This window comes from Aspergillus japonicus, assembly GCF_003184785.1.
Source record: "Aspergillus japonicus CBS 114.51 unplaced genomic scaffold BO86scaffold_1, whole genome shotgun sequence".
NCBI classification, from domain to species: Eukaryota; Fungi; Ascomycota; class Eurotiomycetes; order Eurotiales; family Aspergillaceae; genus Aspergillus; species Aspergillus japonicus.
In genome coordinates this window covers 1,312,788-1,337,360 of record NW_020291638.1, presented here as the reverse complement: position 1 = coordinate 1,337,360, position 24,573 = coordinate 1,312,788, and the positions used below count along the sequence as shown (strand labels likewise).

Below are 24,573 nucleotides of genomic sequence, written 5' to 3'. Positions count from 1 at the left end.
ACACTTCGCCTCTATCCACATTCGCCCCTCTAAAAAATGCCACCCAAAGCTCCTCCCCGCCGCGGAGGAGCAGCAACAGGAACCCGACGCACGACCGCTGCCGCCGCCACCGAACCCACCAATGCTCCTCCTCCCACCGAACCCACGGCTGCCACCACCGGCAGCGCCGCCGGCACCAAACCGCCAGTCCAGCGCCTGCAAACCCTAAAAAAACGCACCCCGCCGTCGGGCAGCATCGCGCGGCCGTCGCCGACCCCGGCCCCCGGCCCGGCCCCCGCCCCGGGGTCGGGGTCGGGGGAGCCCGCCAAACCGACGCTGAAGTACAAGCCGCGGGCCGTGAACCGGCGCAGCAAGGAGGAGCGCGAGGCGATGGAGAAGCTCGAGGCGCAGCGGAACCGCGAGCGGTTGAAGGAGGCCGCGGCCATCCAGCGGGGGCGCGGGGGTGGGCAGCATGGTGGCCGGGGGGGTCGGGGGGGCATGCGCGGGGGCATGATGGGGCCCGGGGGTGGGCCGTTGGGATCGGGCATGGGCGCTGGCGGTGCGCGCCGGGGCCGCGGTGGCGCGCTGGGTGGGGGGTTTGATTCCCGGTCGCGCAGTCGCAGTGTCATGGATCTGGGGGCGAGCCAGGTCGGTGAGGCCGGGGAGGGGTATGTGAGTTCTGACGAGAGTGACGGCGAGGTACGGGTTAGTATTGATCGGATTAACTTGGGGAGTGATGATGAAGAGGACAGTAAGGATCGGAAGGTTAAGTTGGAGGGCCGGGGGGGCGTTGGGGTTGGGGGGTTGAGGCCTCTTCGCTTGGAGAGGCATGAGCATGAGGAGCGCGTCGTCAGTGTTAATATGGAGTCTAGTACGACGGGGGCGGCGGAGGCTAAGAAAAAGGAGGCTGAGAAGGCGGAGTTGTCGGAAAAGAAGAAGAAGAAGAAGGCAGAGGAGGATAATGCTTTGTTTGTCGCGCAGGATGAGCAGGATGAGGAGGAGGACGAGGAGGATGAGCAGATCGTCAAGGAGGAGCCTACGGATGAGGAGGACCAGGTCATGACTGATGTGCCTCGGGCAGATGATGGCGCTACGATGGTCGACGATGGCTTGCTCCCCGTGCAGAAGGTCAAGGTGCGCCGGAAGTTGAGCCCGTCCAAGTCCGTCTCGGAGTCGGCCGTCCCCAGCCCCGAGCCGGAAGTGGCCATCGATCCTAAGAGTTTGCTACGCACCAAGGAAGATATTGAGGAGTACGAGAGACATGAGCAGGATCTGGAGATCGTGAAGACGCTCTTCCAGAAGGAGCCCCGGCCTGAAGCTCCGGAGGCGCTGGCGGGTGCCGCGGAGGGTGCCGCGCAAGGCCAGGACAAGGACAAGGAGGGAGCAGCGGAAGACGGAGACGAGGAGGAGCCCAAGGACGAGGAGCAGGACAAGCTGGCTGGACAGCTGTTTCTGATGCAATTCCCTCCGCTGACTCCCAACCTGGTCTTGCCTGGGACCGAGACTACGGACGCACACCCCACCACTACCACTACATCACCCCCAGCCACCGAACAGCCGGTCAAGCGCGAGGACGAGATGGAGATCGTTGACGGGGACGCGGATGCGACGGCCGCGCAGGGCTCGGCCAAGGTCGTCACGGCTGCGGATCCCGGCTTGTTGGCCGGCCGCGTCGGCAAGTTGAACGTCCATGCATCGGGTCGGGTGACGATGGACTGGGGTGGGATCAGCTTCGAATTGGATCGCGCAACGGCGGTGGACTTCTCCCAGGAAGCCCTGATTGTCTCCACGCCGCCGAACGCGGGCGACGAGGAGTTCCCGGATGACGAGAAGAAGGTCTGGGCGATGGGCCAGCTCAGCGGCAAGTTCACGGTGACGCCGGACTGGGAGAAGATGCTATGATCCAGTCTCGGGGTGTGGGGCAGTCAATCAATCGGTTGATTGATTGAGTGGCTGATAGATACGAGTAGATAAACATCAGTTCAATGAATGAATGAACGAACCAATTGCATTGAACGTCACCACTTCTTCTTTTGTTGTTTCTTTGGAATACGTCACCTTCGGATATGCAGGGTAGGGTAGGTAGGGTAGGGTAGGGAGGTTGGTAAGTTAGTAAGTGCTCTAGTGAGAACAAGAGTGAGGGTAGGAAGTAGGAGGGGCTGTAATGACGCCATACAAGAGTGGTGTGAAGCTGTTTGTTGCACCGTACAACCAGCCCCTCGACGTCGGCTGATGATCCAGTAGTGTAGCCGCCAGGATTGACCATCTGGACAGCGAGGAGCCTTGAGATGTTACGATAAAAATAGTTGGAATAGTACTAAGCTCCGTACTATGTGGTTGCTTGCATAGAGTTTCAACGAACACAAACTGCTGTGTCAAAGTCGCAGTCTCAGCTTAATCTAACGGTTGAGATGAAATGTCTCACATCAGGGTTTGGAGCCCGCGGGTTGCGGGTTGCGGGTTGCGGGTTCCACGTTTCGGTGACCAACTTACTGTACTGTACGGTACGGTACGTACCGAGTCCTCCGTCCCGTAGACTGCCTGTTACAGGGAAAGTGACCCTTGGGCTGCAGCTCCACTTGGCCCGCTTGGCTGTAAAGCCCTGACAAGCTTCTAAGCTTTCAGTAGCACGAGACATTCGACTAACCCCAAGTAAGGGCATTTCAGCCCGTGCGGGCACGGCTCAGAGTTTGGAACCCATAGAGCCAATAGTACCCATGATAATGCCGTCAATCGGCCCCAACAGTGGAGCGGTGCCTTGTCGCTTGACCCAAAGGGGGCAGGTCAATTGGCACTGCAGTGGCACTAATTTCCACTAATTGTTGCAGCAGGCTGAGCAGGCTGAGCAGGGTCTGTCACTGCTGGAGACTGGAGTGTTCTGGGCCGTTAACTTACCCTCCCCTCCGTACGGTACACGGTACGGAGTACAGTATTATTGAACTCAACCCACCCCTTATGATTATTATCTTTATTATTATTATTTGTATTATTATTCCGCCCGTTCGCTCCAACTCAACTCGACTCTCCCTCCCCAAACTTCCCTCTCCTCCTCCTCCTCCCTCCTATTCCTTCTCCCCCTCCCCCCCCATACTTCTCCTCACCCCCTCCTCCTTCTTTCTGCCTGCTTTGAGTCTTCGTTACTTGCGTGTCGAATCGAAATCGACCTACCCTCGCTGGGGCGGAATTGAGTTTGAGTTTGTTTTTGCTGCCTGTCGTTCCCGTGGCTGAGCCTGTCCGTTCCTCGTTCCCGCCAGTTTCAGGAGATTTGCCAAACCATTCTTTTTTCCCTTCTTCCTCCTGCTTCCCGCCCTCGCTTCGACTCTTCCGAAGTGTGCGACAATCGCGCTGTCGGATCCAGATTCCACCCGACTTGGCTGCTTACTGGGGTGGCTGCTGGATTCTTCTAGTGCGACACTTCTCAACCGTGGCCGTGGTGGTGGATTACCTGCTCTGCACGAGTGAGATTGCGCACGTTCAGGGCCTGGTGGAGGCAGCCTTGCGCATCGCAGTCAATCTAATCTAAACCCGCGACAAGCTCGACGCACAACAATCTCGTCTGATATATCCATACGAAGCTCATCCCCGATCGCTTTTGTGTCGCTTTGAAGCCTGTCGCATATTCCGATCTCATCATGAAGCCCTCGACAATCGTTCTTTGTCTCGTCCCGACGATAGCTATCGCCGCCGAAGCCGACCGGGCGCCTTCTCCCACCCCCTCCCTACCGAACACCACCCCGCCTGCTCCGTTACCAGAGATTCAGATCCGGCCCGACCACCACCAACAAGAGATCCGTCAATGGCAAGAGCGGGGGATTTCGACTGGCGAGGACACCGCCATCGACAGCGGACTGGGGACGCTGGCCGCCTCCTCGCGCGACACCAAGGCCCTGCGTGCTCGCAGCGAGGGCACGCTCGGACAGACGCCGTGGATCGGAATGGCCATCGGATTGACCTGTACCGCGCTGGCGGCAGTCATGCTGGGCTGAAGGATTGATCTGGTCATCTGTTACCTTTGCATACGGAGTTCATAATTCTCGATTTTACCTTTTTGACGACATTGACCGGCCCCCTCATTGGAATCGTTGGTCGCGAATTTTCCACCTTGCTACGGCTACGAGCGCATCGCATACCTTGGGTCCAATCCTCTCGAACCTGCATCTGATCTGCAGTGGACTGGTCACTTTAATACCACGTGGATCCCGGATACGGTCCCTGCAGGTCCCTGTTCTATACCTTTTCTTCTTCCGTCTTCTTTGCATGCATACCCAAGCCACCATGTATAGACCGGGTAGTTTTTTTTGTTTTTTTTTTTTTCTTTTCTTTTGTTTTCCCTATTTTCTGACGCTCGATTGTACGTGTATATGATACCTTGGATCTGGGGTTGAGCCGACAGGAGGCTCGCCGATCTTTTCTTGTTCGATTCTCATGATGTATCTACCACCATTATTTATGAACAATTCTTTTTTGACGATGTTGCCGACAGTAGTATCTCCGAGTCTTGTCCGACGGTTGAAAGTCGCCGCGAGCGATGGACAAATCTCCCGATGCGCGGGTCATGTGAGCCAAGGTGTGTGGTGTGTTCCTTTGTCTGTTGCCTGTCCGTTGCCCGAGAGCAGTCTGCATCTCTGCTTGGCCTCGTCAGTGTCTGTCGCGAGGAAACAAAGGACTGCGAATCGGACCTCGTGTTCTGTTCCGGGGCTGACAGCGCATCAGCAGCCGTTCCCCCCAGTGGACTGGACAGTACTTATTGCTACCACGGCCCCGGGAGGAGTCTCACATGCATGAGGATGCGCCGTGGTGTATCATCTCTTCACTTCCCTTCACGGACTACTGTATGTTGCTGTTCCGAGTGAGGTTGAGATCATCACTTACGGCGACTGCACTGTCAGGGACTGAACACCAGTTCAACCCAAGGACCGCACACAATCCACCTCCACCATCTCCAGCCCTGCGCAAAGTAGCCCCAAAGGACTTCCCATCTGCTTAAGAAACCAATCCGAACAACAGCCTCACCTGAGATATCACAAGTAAGCCCACCACCACCACCACCACCACCACCACCATCCCCACCATCTCATCAACCACCATCCCCACCCCCAACCCACAAACATCCCCAAACAAAGCTAACCCCCCCCACCCCCACCCTCACCTCAGCCTTGAGGGAATCATGGCCAAATCCTACGACAACATCCCCCCGTACACCCCCATGAAATCCCTCGGCCACGAACTCGGCATCCTCTTCGGCTTCCTCGTCGCCTGCTTCGTCGTAATGGGCGTCTACGTCTACGTCTGGCATGGTGAGTTTCGTCTCCTCCACCCAACCCAACCCAACCCACCGTCATTCACCTGTTGCCTCCCCCTCCCCCTCCGACCAAAATATTGAGAAAAAGTCCCAGCCGCCGAACGCCGCGAAGCCCACCGCGACAAACTCCGGCACCAGATGCTCGACACCCGGCGCGTGGACCCGCACTTCCACGAGCAGCGCCTGCACCCGGACTACCGGCCCATGGGCACCTCGACCACCATCACGGCGGGGTCGACGACCGTCATCGGCGGGGGTGGGGGGAGCAGTGTTGCCGGGTACAGTGGGTATGGTGGTGGTGGTGGGGCAGGGGCTGCAGGCACGGCCACCCCGACGACTGCCACGGGCACGGCTCCGGCGTCGGGCTCCGCGATTGGGATTGAGAAGATGATTGAGAAGAGGGCGGAGTTGGCGGGACGGCAAGCATATCCTCATCCACATCCACATCCACATCCACAGCAACAACAGTACTCGGAGCCGCAGGGGGCGATAGGGGTTGCGGTTACGACGCCTACCGAGGAGGAGAAAGAGAAAGAGAAAGGCAGCTTCAGGAAGGGGTCCTCGGCGTTTGGATTGGGGTTGGGGAAGAGGAATTTGAGCTTGAGGTCGCATCCGGTGGATTCGGGGACGGGGGGGGCGGAGGTGAAGAGGGCGGGGAGTGCGGGGAGAACTGGGAGTACTGCAAGTACGGGGGTCTCGCCTGGGAGTGCGGGGGGATGGGCGGCGGGGGTTCCTGGGTATTATGGGTCTGGGAAGGAGGCCGGGGTGGAGATGGATGTTATGGGGGCGAAGGGGCATTGATGTTGTTGGACTGGATATCGTGCGTGCGTGGTCTTTCATGCTTCATGCGGAGTTCCAAGGGATAGTCTGTATCATGTTCATACTCATAATGCATTCTCTTCCCCAATCTTTGCCATAACAATTCGTGACGAACCTTGCTCACCTCATTTATCTATGCCAATGCCAATGCCAATGCAAAGCCACCCACACCACACCGACAATCCCCCCCGTGTCCACCACCCAGACCTAAACCCAATTCCTCCCCAAGAGGGAACCTACTTCCCAATCGCCACAAACAACCGATCCCCAATATCCCCCAACCCAGGCACGATCATGCCGCGCTCATCGCACCGCGCATCCACCGCGCCCGTCCACACCTCCACCCCGTCCGCCCACGTGCCCGCCGCGCGCCGGATCCCCGCCTCGGAGCCGAGCACGCTCAGCATCACGACGCGCCGCACCCCCCACTCGCGCAGCAGCTGGATGGCCGCCTCGGCCGTGGCGCCCGTCGCGATGATCGGGTCCAGCAGGATGGCCGTGTCGGCCGCGGCGGGGTTGGCGCTGCGGGCGTTGTGGAAGGGCAGGTTGTTGTAGTACTCGACCGGTTGCAGGGTCAGGCGCTCGCGGAAGAGGCCTAGGTGGTAGATGGGGATGCTGGTGGGGAGGAGGGAGTTGATTGCTGGTTTTCTGTTAGGATCTTCTCCCAAGGCGGAGGAGGGGAAAGTGTAGATAAGGGTTTCCGGGGTGGGCGGGGAGAGATAAGGATAAGAGGATAAGGAAGAGAGTCCTGAGTTCCGGAGGGGTGGGAGATAAGGATTCGGGATGTGGGATGGGTTGCTTCGAGCAGAAGCTTGGGACGTACCGTCGGTCATCCCTAGTCCGGATCGCAGGATGGGCACCAAGGCGATGTTGGAGGGGTCGATGGTCGTGGTTGGGTATTCGATGCCGAGGGGGGTTTGGTCCTGGGTTGGAGGTTAGATTTCGGGCAATCGTGGTGTGGTGGGAGTGGATTGAGCAGAGGATATGCATACCGTTCCATCTTGCTTCGTCTGCCAGCCAGACGCAAACGCTTCCACGCCCAGAATGGTGGCGATCTCGTGGACGAGATCGCGGGTTTGGCGGGTGGAGGTGGAGGCGGAGCGCAGTTGCGAGAGTTTGGCCTGCAGGAGGGGGTGGGAGGAGACGTGGACGTTGGAGGGGAGGCTCATGTTGAATCGGGGGTGAGTAAGTTATGATGGTCGGGGTTTATGTGTGTGTCGGTGTTGAAGTTGGGCTGAGATACACAGGAGGGCAGGGGTTTTATAGCTTGGGAGTGCTAGGGAGCTCAGGTAGCAGTGCGTTTGTAGAAGAGTGGAAATGATGCAGTTGGGAATGAGGGGTAAAACAAACAAGGCAGACGAAAGTCACCTGCTACGACGAAGGTTACTCCCTCGTCGGCTGATCCTCAGGCATTCTTTCTCTCTTCATTCCACTGTATCCTGTATCCTGTATCCTGCATCGTCTATCGCCTATCGTGCCCCAGGCGAGGATATCTCCGGACTGATAAGCTGTTTATCATGATCTCTCCCTCTCTATCTTAAACCCCCAGTGGACCAGAACCCAGCCTGTGCTCCACCGACCCCACCTCCACTGTTTTCCCTCTGTCCGGACTTCTCTCCGCGCCCGAACTTCCTCTCCCTGTCGCAAACCGAGTATTCGCAAACCACCGCGCCGCAATGGCATCACAACCACAACCCCCGAAAAAATGACAATCCTCGGCGGCGCGAGGCTGATTTCTATGGGGTGGTCAGCGGCGCGGTCGCGTTGGGGTTCTTTGTCGTCATTGCTGGGTCGTTGGCCTGGACGAGGGGGTTCGTGGGTTCGTTGAGCCTGTCTCTTCTGGATCTCCCCTCGATCGAGAAAGAATTATACTTATAATCATAGTGTTGAATATAGATGCTCAAGGTGTAGAACGAATTTATCATACTACAACTAATGAAATGCATCCCCGCCAAATACTTATATTTTGTGTGCAAATTACTTATTGTACAGAACAACTACAACCAATTAAGCATGTGCAACAGCGCGGAAAGAATCAACAATGAAAGAAAAATCTTCAGATCGCAACATGCGCAAAGGAAAAACCCAAAGCAGCAGAACAACAGAGCGGAGTAACAATCGACAGGCGGGGACGCGTTAAACACATGACGAACAGCAGGCAAGCTCACATTAAGATGACATCAACAAGGAGAAGAAAAAAGTGTATGTCAACGAAGGACCAAGAGAGATGAGAGAAGAGAAAAGAAAAGAAGTATATAACGGACAGAAGGTATCGAAAAAGCAGCCAAAGACAACATGTCTCGGCCCCAAAGAAAAAGAACCAAACACGCTCATGCGCAAGAATCGAACGGACAGTACTAAGAATTAAGGGTGTAGACGAGCAGATAGGAACCAGAGGAAAAACAACAACTCCACCGAGTGCTAGGGAAGAACACACAGGACCAGCCGGGTGTCGAGATGTTGCCTGGGAAAATTCAACCCATCAAAACAAGAAAATGACCACACCGGACTCCCGTGAGCTCTTGCAAAACCGATAGGAAATATGAACCATAACGCATGATAGGGGAAAGAAAAGTAAAGAAAAGGAGCCGGGGAACGCCAGCAAGGAATCATTATGCGGCGGTTGAGTTCGTCACCGGAAATCACATCTTGCCGCCCAGACTTGCGCATCCGTTCCCGACCCTAAACCGAAATCCAGTGTCCCAAATATGATGTTGAGTGAATGTAGAGAAGTGTATGTGTTTCAGGCGACCGAGGTCACCTTGGCCGTGGCATGTGCAGCATTAGTACGCCGTTCCCACACTGGCCAACGTCTTGGGGGGCATTGCATGAATAGGCTGGTCTTTGGCAACGCGCAACGAATCTTCGTAGCCGATTAAGGCTTGCGAATGAAGTTTGAATGACTCGCCCATGAGCTTGGTAATGCTGTTCCAATGGTTAGTATTTCAGTCTAGGAAACCAGAAGTAGATGACTCACCCCCATACTACCACACCGTCTAGGATGTTACCCCATACACGGGCCACGGTAGAGCTGAGTTTACCAAAAGCATCGACGGCATCATCATCAAACAAATTCCGCACCTTGTTGTAGATGGCGATTTCGGCCTCGGTCGCTGGCTCTTCGTCATGTTCCAGGCGATAGAGCCAGAGACTGAGGATCACCATCAAGTCCAAGCCACACAGGGGGTGCTCGACGCTCCAGTTCGTGGCAGACGTCTGCGCCACCCAGTTGATACCTTGAACGGCAGCGATTTCGATGCACTCGAAGCATGATTGGATGACCTTGTTCATCTCTTGAGACCGCTTGACCTTCTCGCGGGCCACGGTCATGGCAGCAGCCACCTCGTACGAAGAGTGGTAGCGCAGAGCCTCCTGGATGGACTTAAGATCCACTTCCAGGCGAGCGCGAGTGTTTCGATAGACCGCCATGGAGTTGAAGATCAGAGGGTGGCCCTTCTGAGGGGTGCTGAGGGGCACCACCATCGTCTCGGGCTCGCAAACTTCAAGTGAGCTTTCCCAGGTCTCCAAAGCGAGACGAAGCTTGTACTCGGTAACCACATCCTGCAGAGCCTCGAAACTGCGCTTGTGGTTCCACACTTGGAGGAACAGAGCGTTGATGAGAACACGTGTGGCAAATGCACTGTATCGGGTCTGCTCGCCTTGGAAAAGACAATCGTGGGCTTCTCGAACGGTCAAGGTGGAAGCATTGGCCAGGCTCCGGCGCCAAGCGTCGTCGTCGGTCACATCGAGGTTCCACAAAGACTCGGAAGAAGGTAGCTCAAGGTTGTCAAACTCGTCAAAGCTCATCGCTGGGGTGTGGTTGAAAGTCAAGGTGAGCATGCCAAAGAAAATGTAGACCGCGAAATAGGTACGGCGGCAAGACTCATCCTCAATCCAATCCTCCCTGGAAGGGATACCTTCACGACCCTCGGTGCGAAGCTTCAGTTGATAGCGGTTTCCAGCAACCATCTATAATCAATCAGTACAAGCAATTCAACCTCTCTGGATCAACAGAGTACTCACGTTGGCCAAAAGACTCTTGATGGAGCAAGTCCACTCGAGTCCCTTCGGGTCGCCGCTCCAGCTCTCGAAGATCATGTTGAGAAGGGTACTCTGCATCGCCCACAGCGGACATTTTCTCGAGTCGAAGTTCTCCTTGTGTTGCAGGAATTGATTGACCAGCATTTTGGACCCCACATGAAGCATGAATGCGTCCTTCCGCTCAAAAGTATACAAAGCACCGATAGAGAGAACTGCGAGAAGTAGAGGCGCCGAGACCTCCGCTGGCTGGAACGACTCCTGGTGCAGGAAGGGGAGATGAGGGTGATACAGGTTGAAATACGTCGACAGGTACTTGTTGAGTGCAGATGTGGGGGGCAGCTGGAACGATTCGGGCAGTACACCAAGCGAGTCTGCATCATCTAGGCGGTCCACGATCATGTTGCGCTCAGTTTCGCTGGCGATTTGAGGAGCCTTGGGCAGTGTCAAGGCCTGGCTGGGACCAGGGGATCTACGGTAGTTCACAGGGCTGACAGGACCCGTCATCGAAGGATACGGGGACAAGGCATTCGGCGTCGAGGTTCCCGACATGGGGAGCGAGTTGACCAAAGAGTGGAGCGAGGGAGCCAAACCATCGCCTACGGGACCGTGCCGAGCCATCACTGACGGGAGTGGATGCGAATCGGCTCCACCTTCGTGGGACGCGAAGGGCGACCCCATCGAGTGCTTTGTGTCAGCGGGCGAGACGAGGGTGTCCCAGGGCATCTGCGGTAGCGTTGCGTTTCCTGACAGGTACCCGACCGAAGGCTCTAATAACGAACCGCGTCCGGGGGAAAATGAGCGATCGGAATCAGCACGATCGTTGGATTGACCAGTCGCAGCGGCTGCAGCCTTGTGTTGGAAATCTGTCATCAACATGGCTGCAGTTTCAAGATCGACCATACCATCACTGCTTGCCTCGATCTGTTCGAGCGTAGTAGGATCAACTGTGATCGAGGGTTTGCTGGCGGGGCCGGAGGTGGGGGAAGTCTTTCGCACACCTGCGCCACCGCGTCGCCTGCCCTCGGACACCAATGGAATACCACCATCTTTGGCATGGACAGTACGGTCGTGTCGAAGAAGGAGGTCTCGACGCACGAAGGTGCTCCGACATTTCAAGCACTTGAAGGGTCTCTCTTTGGTATCTGTGGGTCAAATCCAGAATTAGCCTCACACCGCCATTAGGATCAGCGCAGCCAACTCATCACAAAAATTTTCAACAGAGAAGATGTAGACTACTTACGCGATCGTTCGTGTCTGCTGCGGTGTTCACTTCGACTGAAGGCGCGATTGCAAAATTGGCATTTGTATTTCTTCTCTGGGACGGAGGTCTTTTTGACGGGTGCGGAGGCCGCCGGGTTGGGTGCGCTGGGAGCCATGGCTGAAGAGGCGGGCAGCGAAACCAAGGGCACGAAGGCTGGAATCTCAATGGAACAGGTTCGACTGCGAAGATTGGGCTATCGTCCCTTTCGTAATTTCACACCGATTCTGAAGACGGGTAGACGACAAGGATTCGGTTTGTTGCCTGATCATTCCTTGTGTGGGGGTATCTTGGAGAAGAGCGTAGGTTGAACTCGAAGGGGTGAGGGGAAGGGTTGAAGTTATCCAGCCACAGGCGGATTAGGAGAGGGGAATCGTGAAAGTGGCGTGGATGGCCAGGATGGCGAAAATCGGCAGTGAAAAGAGGAAAGAGAAAGACCCAGAAGAAGCAACGGAAGAGAAGGCGAGCAAGATGTTGAATAATGACCCAGTAGGAGGGGAAAGGAAGAGGGGAAAGGGAAGGGGAAAGAAGAGGAGGAGGGGAGGGGGGGGGAGGAAAGACGTTAAGAGAGAAGGAGGAGAAAAGAGGGAGGAAGACAGAAGAAGAAAAGAAGAGGAAGAAAGAATAGGTAAGAGGGACGAGGGACGAGGGAGGGAGGGGGGAAGGAGAAATGAATGGTGAATGGATGAGGAGAAAGTAGAGTGCGGTGCGAATTTGCGGGAGGAAGAGAGACAGAGACAGCGACAGACAGACAGACAGACAGAGTCTGGGTCGAAGGAAGGGGAGGAGGGGAGGGGGGGAGACAGAGAGAGTGAGAGGGACGGGGAAGTGCGAGCAAGTCGCGACAGGACGTGGGCACAAGCTGATGGAGGAAGGAAGATTTGGGCGATCGCTGGATCGCAACAAGTGAGGCGGTCGTGACCAGCAGTCGGTGTTGGCAGTTGATTTGGGCGACGAGCAGCGCAGGAGAACCACAAGAAACCACAACAACAGGGAAGTGGGAGGCGGAAAAGAGGGGCTTCGTTTCCCGGCGGGACTGACGGAGGGGGTTGCAAAACCCAGCGATTTGAGCGGTCTTCCGGCACGGACACGCGCTGCATTCCTTATTGCCACCTCGTCAATTATTTATTTAGTTAACTTAAGTTAACTAGTTCCTTTGGATTTCTGACTAACCCGCGTCACCGCACTATCCCCAATCCCGCTTAGGACACGTCCTTTGCTCTAAAGTTCCTACAGTTCCTAAAGTTCCTTGACCCATAATTTCTGGTCTTTCTGGTCTTTCTCCCCCCAATTACCGAAGCCAGAGTCACAGACTGGACTGTGGATGGCATTGGATGCACCGGATGGATACTTTTAAGTGGACTTTCTCTCTTCCCAAACCCACATGGACACTTTCCAACCCGTCAACCCGGTTCAGCCGGGGGGTCCTGCTTGTCCTTTCGTCTGGCTGAATCGACCGTTTGTTAGTTTAGTCCGATGTGAGGGAGCATTCATCTATATCCACTCTTCAATTTCCCTCTCCGCACTACACGCTACGCTACGCTACACACAGCCAGTATGAAGGAAAAGCCAAAAAAAAAAATCCTAAAAACAAAAACAAAAATACACACACCAGGCAAATGGAAAAGAACCTGTCAACATCCGTTAAATTGATCCGAGATTTTTTGGGGTTGTTTCTTTTGTTCTGGCATGGAAGAACTTGACTCCCTATATGCATAACATTGGGCAGCATCTACATGTTTCTTCTCTCCCCTGATCATATTATGTAGATGATCATGGATGGCGGTTCTTTAGATCTGAAATTGATCCAGAGTTTCCAGCCAGAGTCTATGCGATGATGATTAGATTGTTGTCTATACCTAACTACCGAGTAGCTCCTAGCACCCTATCCCTGTTTTGATTAGTGACGGAACCCTCGTTCAGCGGCAGTCACCTGCGACCTAACCCTAGAAGGTAGCCTGGCAGTCGCAAAGAGTCTGAGAGAGCCTCTGGATCCTCTGGATCCTCTGTGCATTTGCCGATTGCATTGGTTGGTTCTCCATCTTCGACCCGGGGCTTCTTCTTCTGTGACGATGAATTCATCGTTGTTATTGTGGGGTTGGGCTTGGGCTTGGTATGAGAGAACAGCTTCAAAGCGGTATGGTATGTAACTCTTTTGGGTGGGTGGGTGGGTGCAGCAGCAAGCAAGTGAAGAACAAGAATATTCGAGTTGTCTAAGTAACGTCAGTTGGGGCAAGTAAGGTCTAGGGCACTACCAAGTGATTATCGAAGTCATCGCATCCCTATCTCTATTTCTGGAGTACAGTACTCGTAGTTATCGCGCGCCCCTCCTTCTATCCCCCCTCCCCCCCCCCCTCCCCTATCTGACAGCCCACGGCCACAATTTGGGTGGTACGTACTCCAGCCCGGTCGGTAACTGCGGGGCCATTCACCACAAGAATCAGATTGTAATCCATTATCTATTGATTGATCTTTAAAAGGGTACTTTGTAAGGAAAGCACAGTACTTACTGTAGTAGTGGCTATGGGGGGGGCATTGGATACAGCGCCCATCTTAATCAAATTGAATACAATTTCAATTGATGTGTCTTTCATCATTGCGTGCGAACGCTCCACAGTGAGAGGGGAAGACGCGAAAATACTCGAGCGACAGCAAGGCTGAAGAAGGTTAGACCAGCCAACCTCTCCGTCTCTCCGTCCCTCCGTCTCTCTGCCTTCTCGGTGGTGTGTGTGCTGTGATAATCATCAATCAAATCACACGCACCTGGCCCCTCTCTCTCCCTCTCTGTTTCCTTTTTGTCTCTTTTTTTCCCTTTTTATTTAATTTCATCTATTTTCTTATTCCTTTTTCCGAATTTATTTTTTTTTCTTTCCACTTGTTCTTCTTTCGTCTCGCCCCTCGTCAGCCCCCCCTGCCCCTCCAACAGGGATACCACCGACGCTTGAATGCCACGGAGGAACAGTGCCGACATGATTCGTGTGTTCTCTCCCTTCATTTCCACCTGGGATTCTTTTCCCACACAGGCTAAGCGGACTGACTGCTTAGGCCAAACGGTGTCCACGATGTTGTTCAGTAAGAATCCAGCATGATTCAAGGCCGAGAATCGATATATCGATCATCCTGGTTCCTCCTGCATTGTCACTCTCCTTTTGTTCTTCTTTTTCTGTTTGGTGAGTTTGATTCATCGAGTTTCTGTTCATTCCCCCTCCTTTCTGAGCAGCATGACGGAGAAGGAGAAACGATGGAACCCGCCACTCCCAGCTACCCCTCCTGTCCCTCTCGAGGTTCCCCTCTTGGATGATGTCCCTCCTTCACCCCTCCTTGGAAAACCCTACTTACCCCTCCGAAAGCACTAAATCAGTAAGTAATACATCTACACTCCGTCCCTGCCCAGTGGGTGTTCGGAGTTCCCCTGTAAGACGACAGCAATAATCGACACTCCGTCGAGTTCGGAACACGGATTTCGGATTTGAGCATTAGACTAGCAGCGGCATCTAAGATTTCTGTGTCTGACTCTTGTGAATTTCATCCATGTGCGCACCAATTGGAAGTGACTCCCACAGAGTTGAACTAGTCGGGTGGATCTTAGACAGGACCGAGGAGCGGCCGTTGTTCCAGACCTTCTCCATCTCCATCACCATGACGAGGGATCCTGCTGCTCCTGCTCCTGCTCCTACTGCTGCTGCTGCTATTAATCTTAGTCTCACCCGTGTTCTATAGATATCTGGATAGTCTTCGCAAACCATGTAGGGATAAAGATGGGGAACTATCAACTCCTGGTGCCAAGTCATTCATACCGAACAGTCTCCTCAATCAAAGCATGCTTGGCTGGCTTTTCAAACTACGAAAAAACCAAACACAAAAAAATGCAAAGAAACTCAACAACAGTTACCCATCACCACGCAGCAATAGGAGAATATTGCTGACGATGTGATGCCTCTCAGCCTGACAGATCACCACCCGCTCCATCGGGAGTCAGTCTATCCACATCTAACTTGAGGATTCATTCAGAAGATTAATGGGTTCTGGAAATGCATTCGACACATTCGATGTTGCCCCGACCAGAAAAGGAAGTGCATGGACTGTGCGAAAGGCTATTTAGCCCGCCTACACCGTACGGTTCTCCTTTCCTTATCCTGAGAGGATGTTTTTTCACGATTTTTGCCTCCCCCCCTCCCCGCCGTCTCAGCTTAAGGTCAGCTGGATCAGCATTGCGCGCGGTGCCATCCGCAGAAGGAAGACTCAGGTACGCGACAGGACGACTCAGCTTTCTTCTTTTCAGGTCATTGTTGTTCGCCACAGCGATTGGCTTTGTTGTTCTTACGTAGTACTCGGTTTCAGATATGCCCAGTGTGGCTGCTCGAGTATGTGTCTTGTGTGTTCGCGCATGGAGGGCACCACGATACCCCTCCCTTCAATCTGGACATACTGTACAGTATGTACATACACACCAGAAAAGCGACGAAGAAACTCGGCGCGATCCAGCTGGGCCTTAATTCAGACTGCATGACTGCATCATAATCATCATCAACAACATCATCATCAAACACTATTGTTTCTGTTTTTGGGAATTCTGCATCCAAGCCAGAGATGCATCGACCTAGCATCGCCCGCCGACCTAGTCTGGTCCCATCTGCAGCCGTGGCATGGGCGACCAGGGCTTTTTCTTTTATGGGCTTGTACCGAGTGAGTCTAGTGAGTGGTTTAGTCTCGGAGCGACAGTTCCCTTAGTGGCAGGGCAATTCATCATAGTCGAGGTCATCAATCCATGGCTGCCTGTAAAGATCCCCCAAGCAAGTCCGCAGTCGCGCCTAACCAGCCTCACTCGGAGACGCGCCCTTGTTCCGCGTCAGTCGCTTTGCTCAACTCTTAGTCACTGTACTTGTACATCATCATCATTCCTCTAAGGTCAGATGATGACCGTGGATGACTCTCCAGGTTCTGGCTCTTATCCTCCAATCTTATCAATGCCCAGTTTTCCGTTCGCGCTTGGTTTGTTGCTTCTTCTCCATCCTTCCTTGCACGTCGGATCACGGTTCGAGGTCATGCCATATCAGGAAGAGGGACGCGCTCTCAAGACCCTTCCCTCCTCTCGCCAGCAGCAAGGACTGGGATAATTGATCCCAGTCTTCATCTTAATTATTCTCACCACGACGAGAGATTCCCGTAAAATTCCGGTATGTGGGGCGTCTCTTATGGACCCCGACGCGGGCTGAGTTACTAGGGGAACACACTCACACATGACCATCAAAAGTGGGAACACCCACTGGGAAGTACAAAAGTACCCCGCGAAAGGACCAGACTATCTATTGATTAACTTATTGAAGAGGCGTTGTAGAGTATCTATTCACCGGGTCGGTTCAACTTCAATCTATCCAGATCCAAGACAACCACACCACATGCATTACATAGTACTGTACGTGCTGTCCAAGCTGTGGATCATTCTTCGCAGTCCTGGAACATGTGTCCAGTACACGTACGATTATCCATCTTCCTACATGGATGGTGGTTCTGATTCTGGTTCTGCCTGCACAACATCGTCGACCGGACGGGGCGATCCTCGCTCGCGTCCCCGATGATGTTATTCCACCCCTCTTATTGACCCCCCCCCCCCCCCTCCCCGTGATTACTATTGACAGACAGCCCTACTTGGACGCAGGGCCCAGGACGGCCCAACCGATCAGTACTACCATGCCTTAATGCAGCATGGAGACTAGCAGTTGGCGAGAAATAGTACCTCGGAAAGTCGGACTACGTGTGTTGCCTTGCTCACCGCTTTGTGTAGTTAATTACTGCCAGGAGCTGCAGGGCTGCGACTGCAGGAATGATAAGAGCGGTGAGTGACCGACCAGACCGTCTATTCCGTCCGACCTCTACATTCGTACAGTCGACACCACTCGGCTACTTCTTACACGTCCAGCCGCCTGGATTTTCTCAAAGGGAAGAGAGGGGAAAGAACTCCGAGAGGAGCCAGGCCAACATCCCGTTTTTTCCGATCCACTTTCCGGTCCATGCAGCGGTCCGATCCAGTCAAACTGTGTGTGTGAGTTGATGGAGTGGTACTTTGTGCTAACTACTTCTGAAGGCATCAACTGGCTTCGTCTATGAGGACGTGAAAGACTCGATTTGAGATAGATAACATGCCAGTCAGAGATACTCAGCAGACTTTGATCTTCAGGATCGAAGCAAAGCCTTCCATCCAACTCCACTACGGAAATCGGGAGTTACGGCCCACGGTCCCGGCCTCCTGGATTGGCGCACGGGTTGAAGGGAGGAGGGGAAAGGGAAAAAAAGGGCCTTTCTTTTCCTATTCGAAAGAAACTTCCGTACATACCGATCCCGCTCTTTTTCTCTCCTTCCATGATCCATCATATTTCACGATCGATTCAAGAGAGATCTGAAGGGCAACATTTTTCGAGTGGCTAATTTCTCCGAGGGGGCATGCTGCTTATCTATCATTCTTTGTTGTTGAATTACCCACTTTCCACATCCTTCCGAGAGTCTAAACGAAAAAGCTAGAAGCATGTCCGGCATCCATCCCAACCATTGAACGGACTCGGAATCTCCATCGTCTCGAAAGAGGACACCAAGAGCAACACATCTCAAAGTAGATGGCAAGGGAGAGAGAAGGGGCCCAGCACCGACCCAAACTTGAGACGCATCGACATACTTGCACCAACCGTCATCCAGGACCAGCGGCAGAGAAGGACTTCTCGGTCGAAATGCTTGCTGAAATTCTTTTCTTTTTCTTCTGACGCTGCGGCTACCCGTAAGTATTTTTCTTCGGTGATGCAGCTAGATCTACCTAGTGGGAGGAAGAGGTCGATCATTTTTATTCGGTTGATGGTCGGTCTAGTAGTCACGGAAGAAGTTCTACCGCCTCCCTACGCCCAGCCCAGTCTCCGTACTTCGTAGTCCATCTCAAGATGGAAGCTGATGTCCACTGGAATCTTCAACCGTGATCTGGTGGACTATGCTACCCTACGCTACCGAACTCCACCCCACTAGGTATCTTTGCAGGATCCCCGCCAGTTTCGACTTTTGACGCTAGCCCAGGCCATCGCAGCTATCGGTGCATAAATGCTGTACTGTGCAGTGTAGAGTACATACTTTACGAAGTACGAAGTACAGAGTACAGTTCAATGAAACCGTGCAAACAACCACCAACAAGAAGACAACACAGACCGACTTCCGGACCCTCTTATCAGGGAGTGTACAATCTCTCCCAGCCATATCGCAAGTGAGCCATTGATACCTATCAACGCCAACACGCCCTCCTCCCCGAAGACTGACAACCGGAAGCGCAAGCAACCCATCGTCATCCACAATCCCGCGGTCGTATTCCGTACACTTCCCAGTAGGAAGTCGGTGAAAGAGATTTCTTAGTTCCATATCCAGAACAACATCCGTGCTCAACCGGTTAGTTCTCGCCTTTGTCTATCGCCGTAAGACTCCGTAGTTAGTCTCTGTTGACCGCTTTTACGGATAGATTCAATATGTTGACTTATCGCCCCGTTCGGGCACTCACCCCGTTCTTACCGTGGCCTATTGCTTAGGTATGCATTTTCCCTACGTCTAGTCATTGATTGCAGTGCTCACACATAGCACGCGCGAAGGATGACCTCCAAGTGGGAACGACTACTACACAAGTAACTGCCCGGCCCTTTTGCTGCTCCCCCACTCACATCCGACACTCGGGAACCGCGAAAGCGGGAGCCGATAACTTTCTTTTCTGTATCTTGTCTCTGTACTTTTGAATTTTTGTTGGTTCTTTCGGGCCTGGATTTGTGCGCTGGCTTCGCTAAAGGTTGGGCTGGGTTGGGTGGTCAGGGCAGGGCAGAGCATGGACCGAGCATTTGTACAGTTACCGATGCAGAAGGGATGTACTGTGGTCTCTCACTCTATTTTTGGAGGTAGATTTGGGAACTTATCGGGGGAGTGAGTGAGGTTCGGCAGTTGACTGCTTGAGCTTGAGGTTATGTGGGTTTCTTTTTGCTTGGGTGGGTACCCTCGTTCTATATGGAATTATATGTTGGATGTAGTGTAGACAGGCCTTGGAGTGAGGACTTATATGTACTTACTCGGTTTATGTCCCTACACCGAATATATCGTCCCCGCTGAAGCTGTGCCTAGATGGGGTACCCAACTTTAATGATGTGGATATGTCATTGAGCAGCTATATCCTGCCAGGAACCAAAGATTATAGTGACAGGCACAAGTCGGTTCTTGTTGATGGTTGGATTGCACCGAGGGTGTACCATGGTTCGCTTCCGTCTTCTGGGCGGGTGTGGTCCCGTGGTTCGCGGTTACCTTGAATAATGTCTGTCCCTTGCTGAGGCTGTGTTCACTCTAGGTTTGGATTGTATATGGATGTGACGGATGGGTTGTTGTTGAATACTGTATAGTGCGTGTAGGGTATACTGTTGGGGCATATTATGCTGGCTTTGAACTATTCGCATGTATACGGTGGTGGTGGTGGTAAGTTAGCGGTGGAACACATACAGTACTTATCGGGATATATATCTATCGCGACAGAAATCTCGAGATACCAAATATCTTATCCTACACGCCCATAAAACACCTAGAGAATCGTAAGGCATAGCATCACACACTCCCCTACATAGTAACACCACGCTTGAACGGTCCTGATATATCTATCTCTCCCAGCCAACAACTACCACCAAATGCACCACCATCTTCACTACAAATACTGTAAATTGACACACTGAAACCCCCCTCGAAACCAACCACCAAAACCGCCGAATCATTATATCATATCATATCATCAATCCCAACCAGCCGAGCCAACCGCGTAAATAAATCCGCCCAGAAAATAATCTATGACCCCGCCGAGAATGCAAAAGTTCTAGAACTGCTTACCACGAAAAACCCACCGAACTTCCCGAACCAACACTGACGCTAAAATCAGGAGCCCGGCAATCAAGGCGAAACCCGCCTAGAAAACGCGATGAACAGGGGGTTTACGCGTCGTTACTCGCTAAGATCTCTTCCCTCCCGGCCCAAAACCAGAGACTAAAGAAATTGACCTGGAGAGGGTGGATTGTGGATGGTGGAGGGGAGGGGGGCTTTGTTGATTAGGTCCACGGTTTCAAGTGCCTGCGTCGTAGAAGGGTTCGAGAAGGATAAATGGATGGATGTCCCGGGGAGGGGGGTGGGGTGGTGAGAATCGAATTGCGAACTTGGAGATTCATTGTACTAGGTACGGTGGTACGGAGTACGAAAAGAGAAAAGAAACCTCAAACAAAAGAAAGTGGAAGACGGAATATGTAACGAAAAAGGGGGTAAAGGTCAAGGTTCAAGAACTCTTGTCTGGATGGCGTTTCGTTCGGGGCCACCCTGGCAGAAGAGTGAGAACTCCATTGTGGTGCTGGACTATCGCTGGATTGGGGAATTGAATCGACTACTACAGTAGACGCCGCGCGCAACGGGCTCGGCATGGCCGGCTAGCCCAGGCCAGGCACACACCATCCAGAGAGCGAAGGGGATGATCGGGATCATCGTTTCGATGATTCAGCGGCCGGTTTTCCTCGTTTATCGGTGTCTTGGAATGGTTGGTTGGTTGCATGGTTGCATGGTGTCTGGCATTGTCGCTCATCCTGTTATTGATGAGTGTGAATGGATGACTTCAATTGTGGGCGCGTCGGAGAGAGAGTGATAGACAGTCAGCAAAGATGTGGGATGATGGAGGACGGGGTTCATAGACGTCATGGTCGCCGTTCAGAACGTTAGTCGGTGGCCGATCTATTATACAAATGCACAATTAAGGGATTGCGATTATTCTCGTCGTCTTATAGTTGGCTCGGACTATACTACTAAACTTACCTAGACTGCGCCGGTTTTATGCCGGGTTACTCCCCGTGTGCACACACGGCTAGTGTTCATACATGATTTGGTGTACAAGAGAAAGGTCGGTCTCGGGTCTGTCTCTCAGTTATCTTCTTCACTCAATGAATGCTTTTTCCCTACGTTACGCCGATGGACCATGCGGGACAATTGGTCACTTCGATTCAATAAGATACCTAGTAGGTACTGACCTGGCCATGGTGGGCTGTGCGTCTAATAGTAAGGCTGTGAGGGATGCGCCCCTCCCTCCAGTTATCCCTCCTTGGTCCTTGTTCTTGATGCATCTTCCCCTTACAGGACTATCGACATCCAGAGTATTAGTACTCAGTAGAATCATGTGACATGCTATTGGCGGGTTAGACTCTGTGTGTTATTGGCGGGAAGTCAGACATCTTCCTCCTCGTGTCGAAAATTCTCCTTTAAGCTTATTATATCCCGTACTACAGGGGGATTCGGGCGATGGCTTGGTCCGGGGTTTATTGGTGGTGAGCCTTGCGCAACGTGACCCTTCATTGTCTCTCGGTGAGATGGGTGATTGGAGAAGTCTCTGATATGTGTGTGAGCCATTAGTGCTTGATATTTGATGTCTTACATCTGGTCGTGTCCCTGGCTGGGGTTGTCGTACTGCAGTTCCCTGCTCTTGATACGATTTATAGCAGTGCCCGGGAACTCAGGTGTTCCCGAATGTCAATCGGTTCGAGAGAACTGAGCTAGCCTCAAGACCACGATGCAAGACTGATGGGATTGTGATAAAAACCTGCATGAATCGGAGATTAGGCTTGATGAGGAGGATCGCAGATTGCTACAACGCCACCATCACCATCACCATTACCATCACTAACAACACCCTCCGTCTATGAAGAGTAGACCAACCCAGCTAGACAACTCTCACATGTCAAGCATCAGTACCCTCGACACCTTCCAACCTCGCTTGTACTAAGTACGTACCTCAACTCCAGTCCACGTAGTCCCACTCCATCACCACCGCAATCACCCATGCAAGCCCACTTCGCCCCAACTCTGACTAAGAGCCATCCATCGCCTTCCGGGGTCTCCGAGCATAAAACGCAAGCCAAGCCTCCCCCCAAAATCGGCATGTTAATCTGAAACTCCGCCACGCCTCCCTCGGTAGATTTCCATGCAGGTCGAGGATTACTCAATGCTTATGACATGGAGCACGTGGCGGACACACGGTGTGACATCAGGCCTTGATTCCGGGGAGGCCTTCTATCTCCAGTAACTGGCGCGGGGATCTGGGGGGACGAAATCGGACGATTTTTCGGGCTCTGTGATGGCCCTGCAGATTGGGTTTCGGTGGAACGGGGTCAATCGGACGGGTTTTGTTCGGAGCAAGCTCAGTGAGATTGTTCTGGTGGATTTGTTTGGTATTCTTATGCAAGTGAAGGGGATTCACATGGGCCATTCACGGACTCGAGAGCTTGGTTGGTAGTGGCTGATGGTTGTGCTGCTCTTCGTCAGCGCGGTGTCGAAATGGTCTTAGGTGGCTTGGGTAAGAAGGGTTGGATTTGCTTAGAGGGTGATCTACTTCTGAGTTGGATTGGGCTGACTGTGATGGGGCTGGGCGCGTGTAGAGGAAGAAGCCTTGTCTGATTGACTGTGAAGAGTAGGGCTGAAGGAGCAGGGCGTGAGATCTGGGTAAGGAATAGCTTCTCATGCTTGGGGTGAATAGGTTTTCGATGAGTTGTATGAATGTAGTCATTCATTCGGGGGCCTTGGATGGCTCTTTCGAACATTCGCAGCTTGAACAGGACGGCGAAGCTATTCGTTCGATGTCTTCATGAATGAGACTGCGCCTGGCTATCGTGATGTTGCCTTCTGCATTCTGGAACGCAGGAGTGTCTTGCTGTAGCAAGAAGCACATGATTTGGTGGACTGCATTTAACTCAGTATATTGACCGCTTCGAGGTTGAGCTGACGGGTATAAAGTACACGGAGTCGAGTGCCTGACCCAGTAAAATTCGATGTGTGAACCGATGCTCGTGAATGGCAGAGAACAGGTTATGTTGGATTCTTCTGACTGGATTGTGTGGATCAAGTGACTTACATGTGATCTGACATCTATGGTAAGCTGACCATATGTAATGCAGCATTTCAGAATCATGTTGGATGCTTCCAGGTTGCGATTGCCGATTGCCCTATGTCAACGTGATAGGTTGTGGGTTAAGTCGACCTTGCAGAACAAGAGCTATATTCCAAGAATAAGCTCCTTGATTGGCGATGCACATAATTCACATCAACTCCAACATAAGCCTGCCCCGTCTAAGTACTCTGATACCGAGCGCATCGCTGTCCGAATGACTTGATTACGAGTCAAGCATACAGAGTGTCCCAAGACCCAGATCCGATCCAACTACATCAGATATGTTGGCCAACATCATGACCACAGGGATGCGAGACTAGTGGCATGCACGTACACTGTCGTTTTCGACAAGCAAAGAATGAGGGTGACTTATGCACCTTACAATGCATTCATGTCCCAAGGGGAGCTTGTCCTGATAGCCTATCGTCTCATTTGTTCTCTCCCAAGCTGACGAATGCAGATTTTCCCTGCATGCTTCAATCGAGCGACCAGGATTGCTTGCCACACGCATCACCTGGCTCCAGATTAATCTGACGAAGACCGCCCCTTGACAAGATAGAAATAGCTTCGTTGTGGCAGATAATGGCGCCCGAGCCTATGAAGCGCTTGCCGCCGTTGACATGCACTTGTCAAACAATATCCCAGTCAGGTCCCAAATAGGAATATGTCAACCGGTACCTAAAGTTATTTGCCAATAATAAGAGCAGGGGTTCGTCCTCGTGAAGAAGTACTCTACCTGTATGTGTGAGAATGTGTGCGTGGGTGTGATCGGAAAGCGCCATATTGACGGCTGCGGCGCTACCTCTCACCTCTCTCGTACTCGTTCGCAGCATCTAACCACTCTCTACAGCGATTGGTAGGTGGGATATGAAGTACGGTACGGTACTTGGGACCATTCGACTGGCATATACAATAACATCTCAGGGAATAGCTAGTGCCAGCAAAGACATGAGTGATGTTATGCAATGTCGTCAGAGGTGTTTGAGAACCGTGAACGGAGCGAGCTGTCTGCCAACAAAAGCTCCCCCCACCTCCTCTTTTCTCTCCTCATCATCATCAGCCATGGTTGATATGTTGTGGTCGTGCAAGGTCGGGGTTGTTTTCCCGTCGTGTCTCCACCGGGGCAAGGGGCACAAACTTTGCGTCCAAGGTCAGAGTCGCCCAGAGTAGAAGGATTTACTCGATAGTGCATGTATACTAGCAAGAATT

The 24,573-nt window shown here is 52.9% G+C and overlaps 6 protein-coding genes across 6 annotated transcripts; 3 read left to right on the top strand and 3 right to left on the bottom strand.

Annotated features, from left to right (window-relative positions):
* Nucleotides 1-503: 503 nt before the first annotated feature.
* BO86DRAFT_384780 (putative DNA-directed RNA polymerase III RPC4) lies at nucleotides 504-1,950 on the top strand. The gene has a single exon (XM_025670956.1). It carries the CDS (start codon nucleotides 526-528, stop codon nucleotides 1,879-1,881), a length of 1,356 nt encoding a protein of 451 aa, XP_025533610.1. The 5' UTR covers nucleotides 504-525; the 3' UTR covers nucleotides 1,882-1,950.
* Nucleotides 1,951-3,409: 1,459 nt separating this feature from the next.
* BO86DRAFT_9482 (uncharacterized protein) lies at nucleotides 3,410-4,007 on the top strand. Its single transcript, XM_025677825.1, has one exon. The coding sequence runs from the start codon at nucleotides 3,612-3,614 to the stop codon at nucleotides 3,963-3,965; it is 354 nt and encodes a 117-aa protein (XP_025533609.1). The 5' UTR covers nucleotides 3,410-3,611; the 3' UTR covers nucleotides 3,966-4,007.
* Nucleotides 4,008-5,152: 1,145 nt separating this feature from the next.
* Nucleotides 5,153-5,498, top strand: BO86DRAFT_384778 (uncharacterized protein). The gene has a single exon (XM_025670955.1). The coding sequence runs from the start codon at nucleotides 5,186-5,188 to the stop codon at nucleotides 5,360-5,362; it is 177 nt and encodes a 58-aa protein (XP_025533608.1). The 5' UTR covers nucleotides 5,153-5,185; the 3' UTR covers nucleotides 5,363-5,498.
* Nucleotides 5,499-6,109: 611 nt separating this feature from the next.
* Nucleotides 6,110-7,269, bottom strand: BO86DRAFT_452456 (uracil phosphoribosyltransferase; the record flags this gene model as incomplete). Its single annotated transcript, XM_025676928.1, has 3 exons — nucleotides 6,110-6,740; nucleotides 6,924-7,023; nucleotides 7,093-7,269. 3 exons carry the CDS (start codon nucleotides 7,267-7,269, stop codon nucleotides 6,337-6,339), a joined length of 681 nt encoding a protein of 226 aa, XP_025533607.1. The 3' UTR covers nucleotides 6,110-6,336.
* Nucleotides 7,270-8,847: 1,578 nt separating this feature from the next.
* BO86DRAFT_9374 (C2H2-type zinc finger protein) lies at nucleotides 8,848-11,637 on the bottom strand. The gene is made up of 5 exons (XM_025677818.1): nucleotides 11,382-11,637; nucleotides 11,044-11,283; nucleotides 10,124-10,983; nucleotides 9,078-10,069; nucleotides 8,848-9,025 (listed from the first exon to the last, which is right to left on the bottom strand). Exons 1-5 carry the CDS (start codon nucleotides 11,515-11,517, stop codon nucleotides 8,884-8,886), a joined length of 2,370 nt encoding a protein of 789 aa, XP_025533606.1. The 5' UTR covers nucleotides 11,518-11,637; the 3' UTR covers nucleotides 8,848-8,883.
* Nucleotides 11,638-14,746: 3,109 nt separating this feature from the next.
* BO86DRAFT_9277 (uncharacterized protein) lies at nucleotides 14,747-15,310 on the bottom strand. Its single transcript, XM_025677811.1, has one exon. It carries the CDS (start codon nucleotides 15,188-15,190, stop codon nucleotides 14,894-14,896), a length of 297 nt encoding a protein of 98 aa, XP_025533605.1. The 5' UTR covers nucleotides 15,191-15,310; the 3' UTR covers nucleotides 14,747-14,893.
* Nucleotides 15,311-24,573: the final 9,263 nt, after the last annotated feature.

Coding starts and splice junctions, on each gene's coding strand:
- BO86DRAFT_384780 (XM_025670956.1), top strand. CDS start 526: ATGGGCGCTGGCGGTGCGCGCCGGGGCCGCGGTGGCGCGCTGGGTGGG.
- BO86DRAFT_9482 (XM_025677825.1), top strand. CDS start 3,612: ATGAAGCCCTCGACAATCGTTCTTTGTCTCGTCCCGACGATAGCTATC.
- BO86DRAFT_384778 (XM_025670955.1), top strand. CDS start 5,186: ATGAAATCCCTCGGCCACGAACTCGGCATCCTCTTCGGCTTCCTCGTC.
- BO86DRAFT_9374 (XM_025677818.1), bottom strand. CDS start 11,517: ATGGCTCCCAGCGCACCCAACCCGGCGGCCTCCGCACCCGTCAAAAAG. Junction 11,284..11,381: donor CAGCAGACACGAACGATCGC/GTAAGTAGTCTA, acceptor TTTGACCCACAG/ATACCAAAGAGAGACCCTTC. Junction 10,984..11,043: donor GATCGAGGCAAGCAGTGATG/GTATGGTCGATC, acceptor ACAAGGCTGCAG/CCGCTGCGACTGGTCAATCC.
- BO86DRAFT_9277 (XM_025677811.1), bottom strand. CDS start 15,190: ATGACTTGGCACCAGGAGTTGATAGTTCCCCATCTTTATCCCTACATG.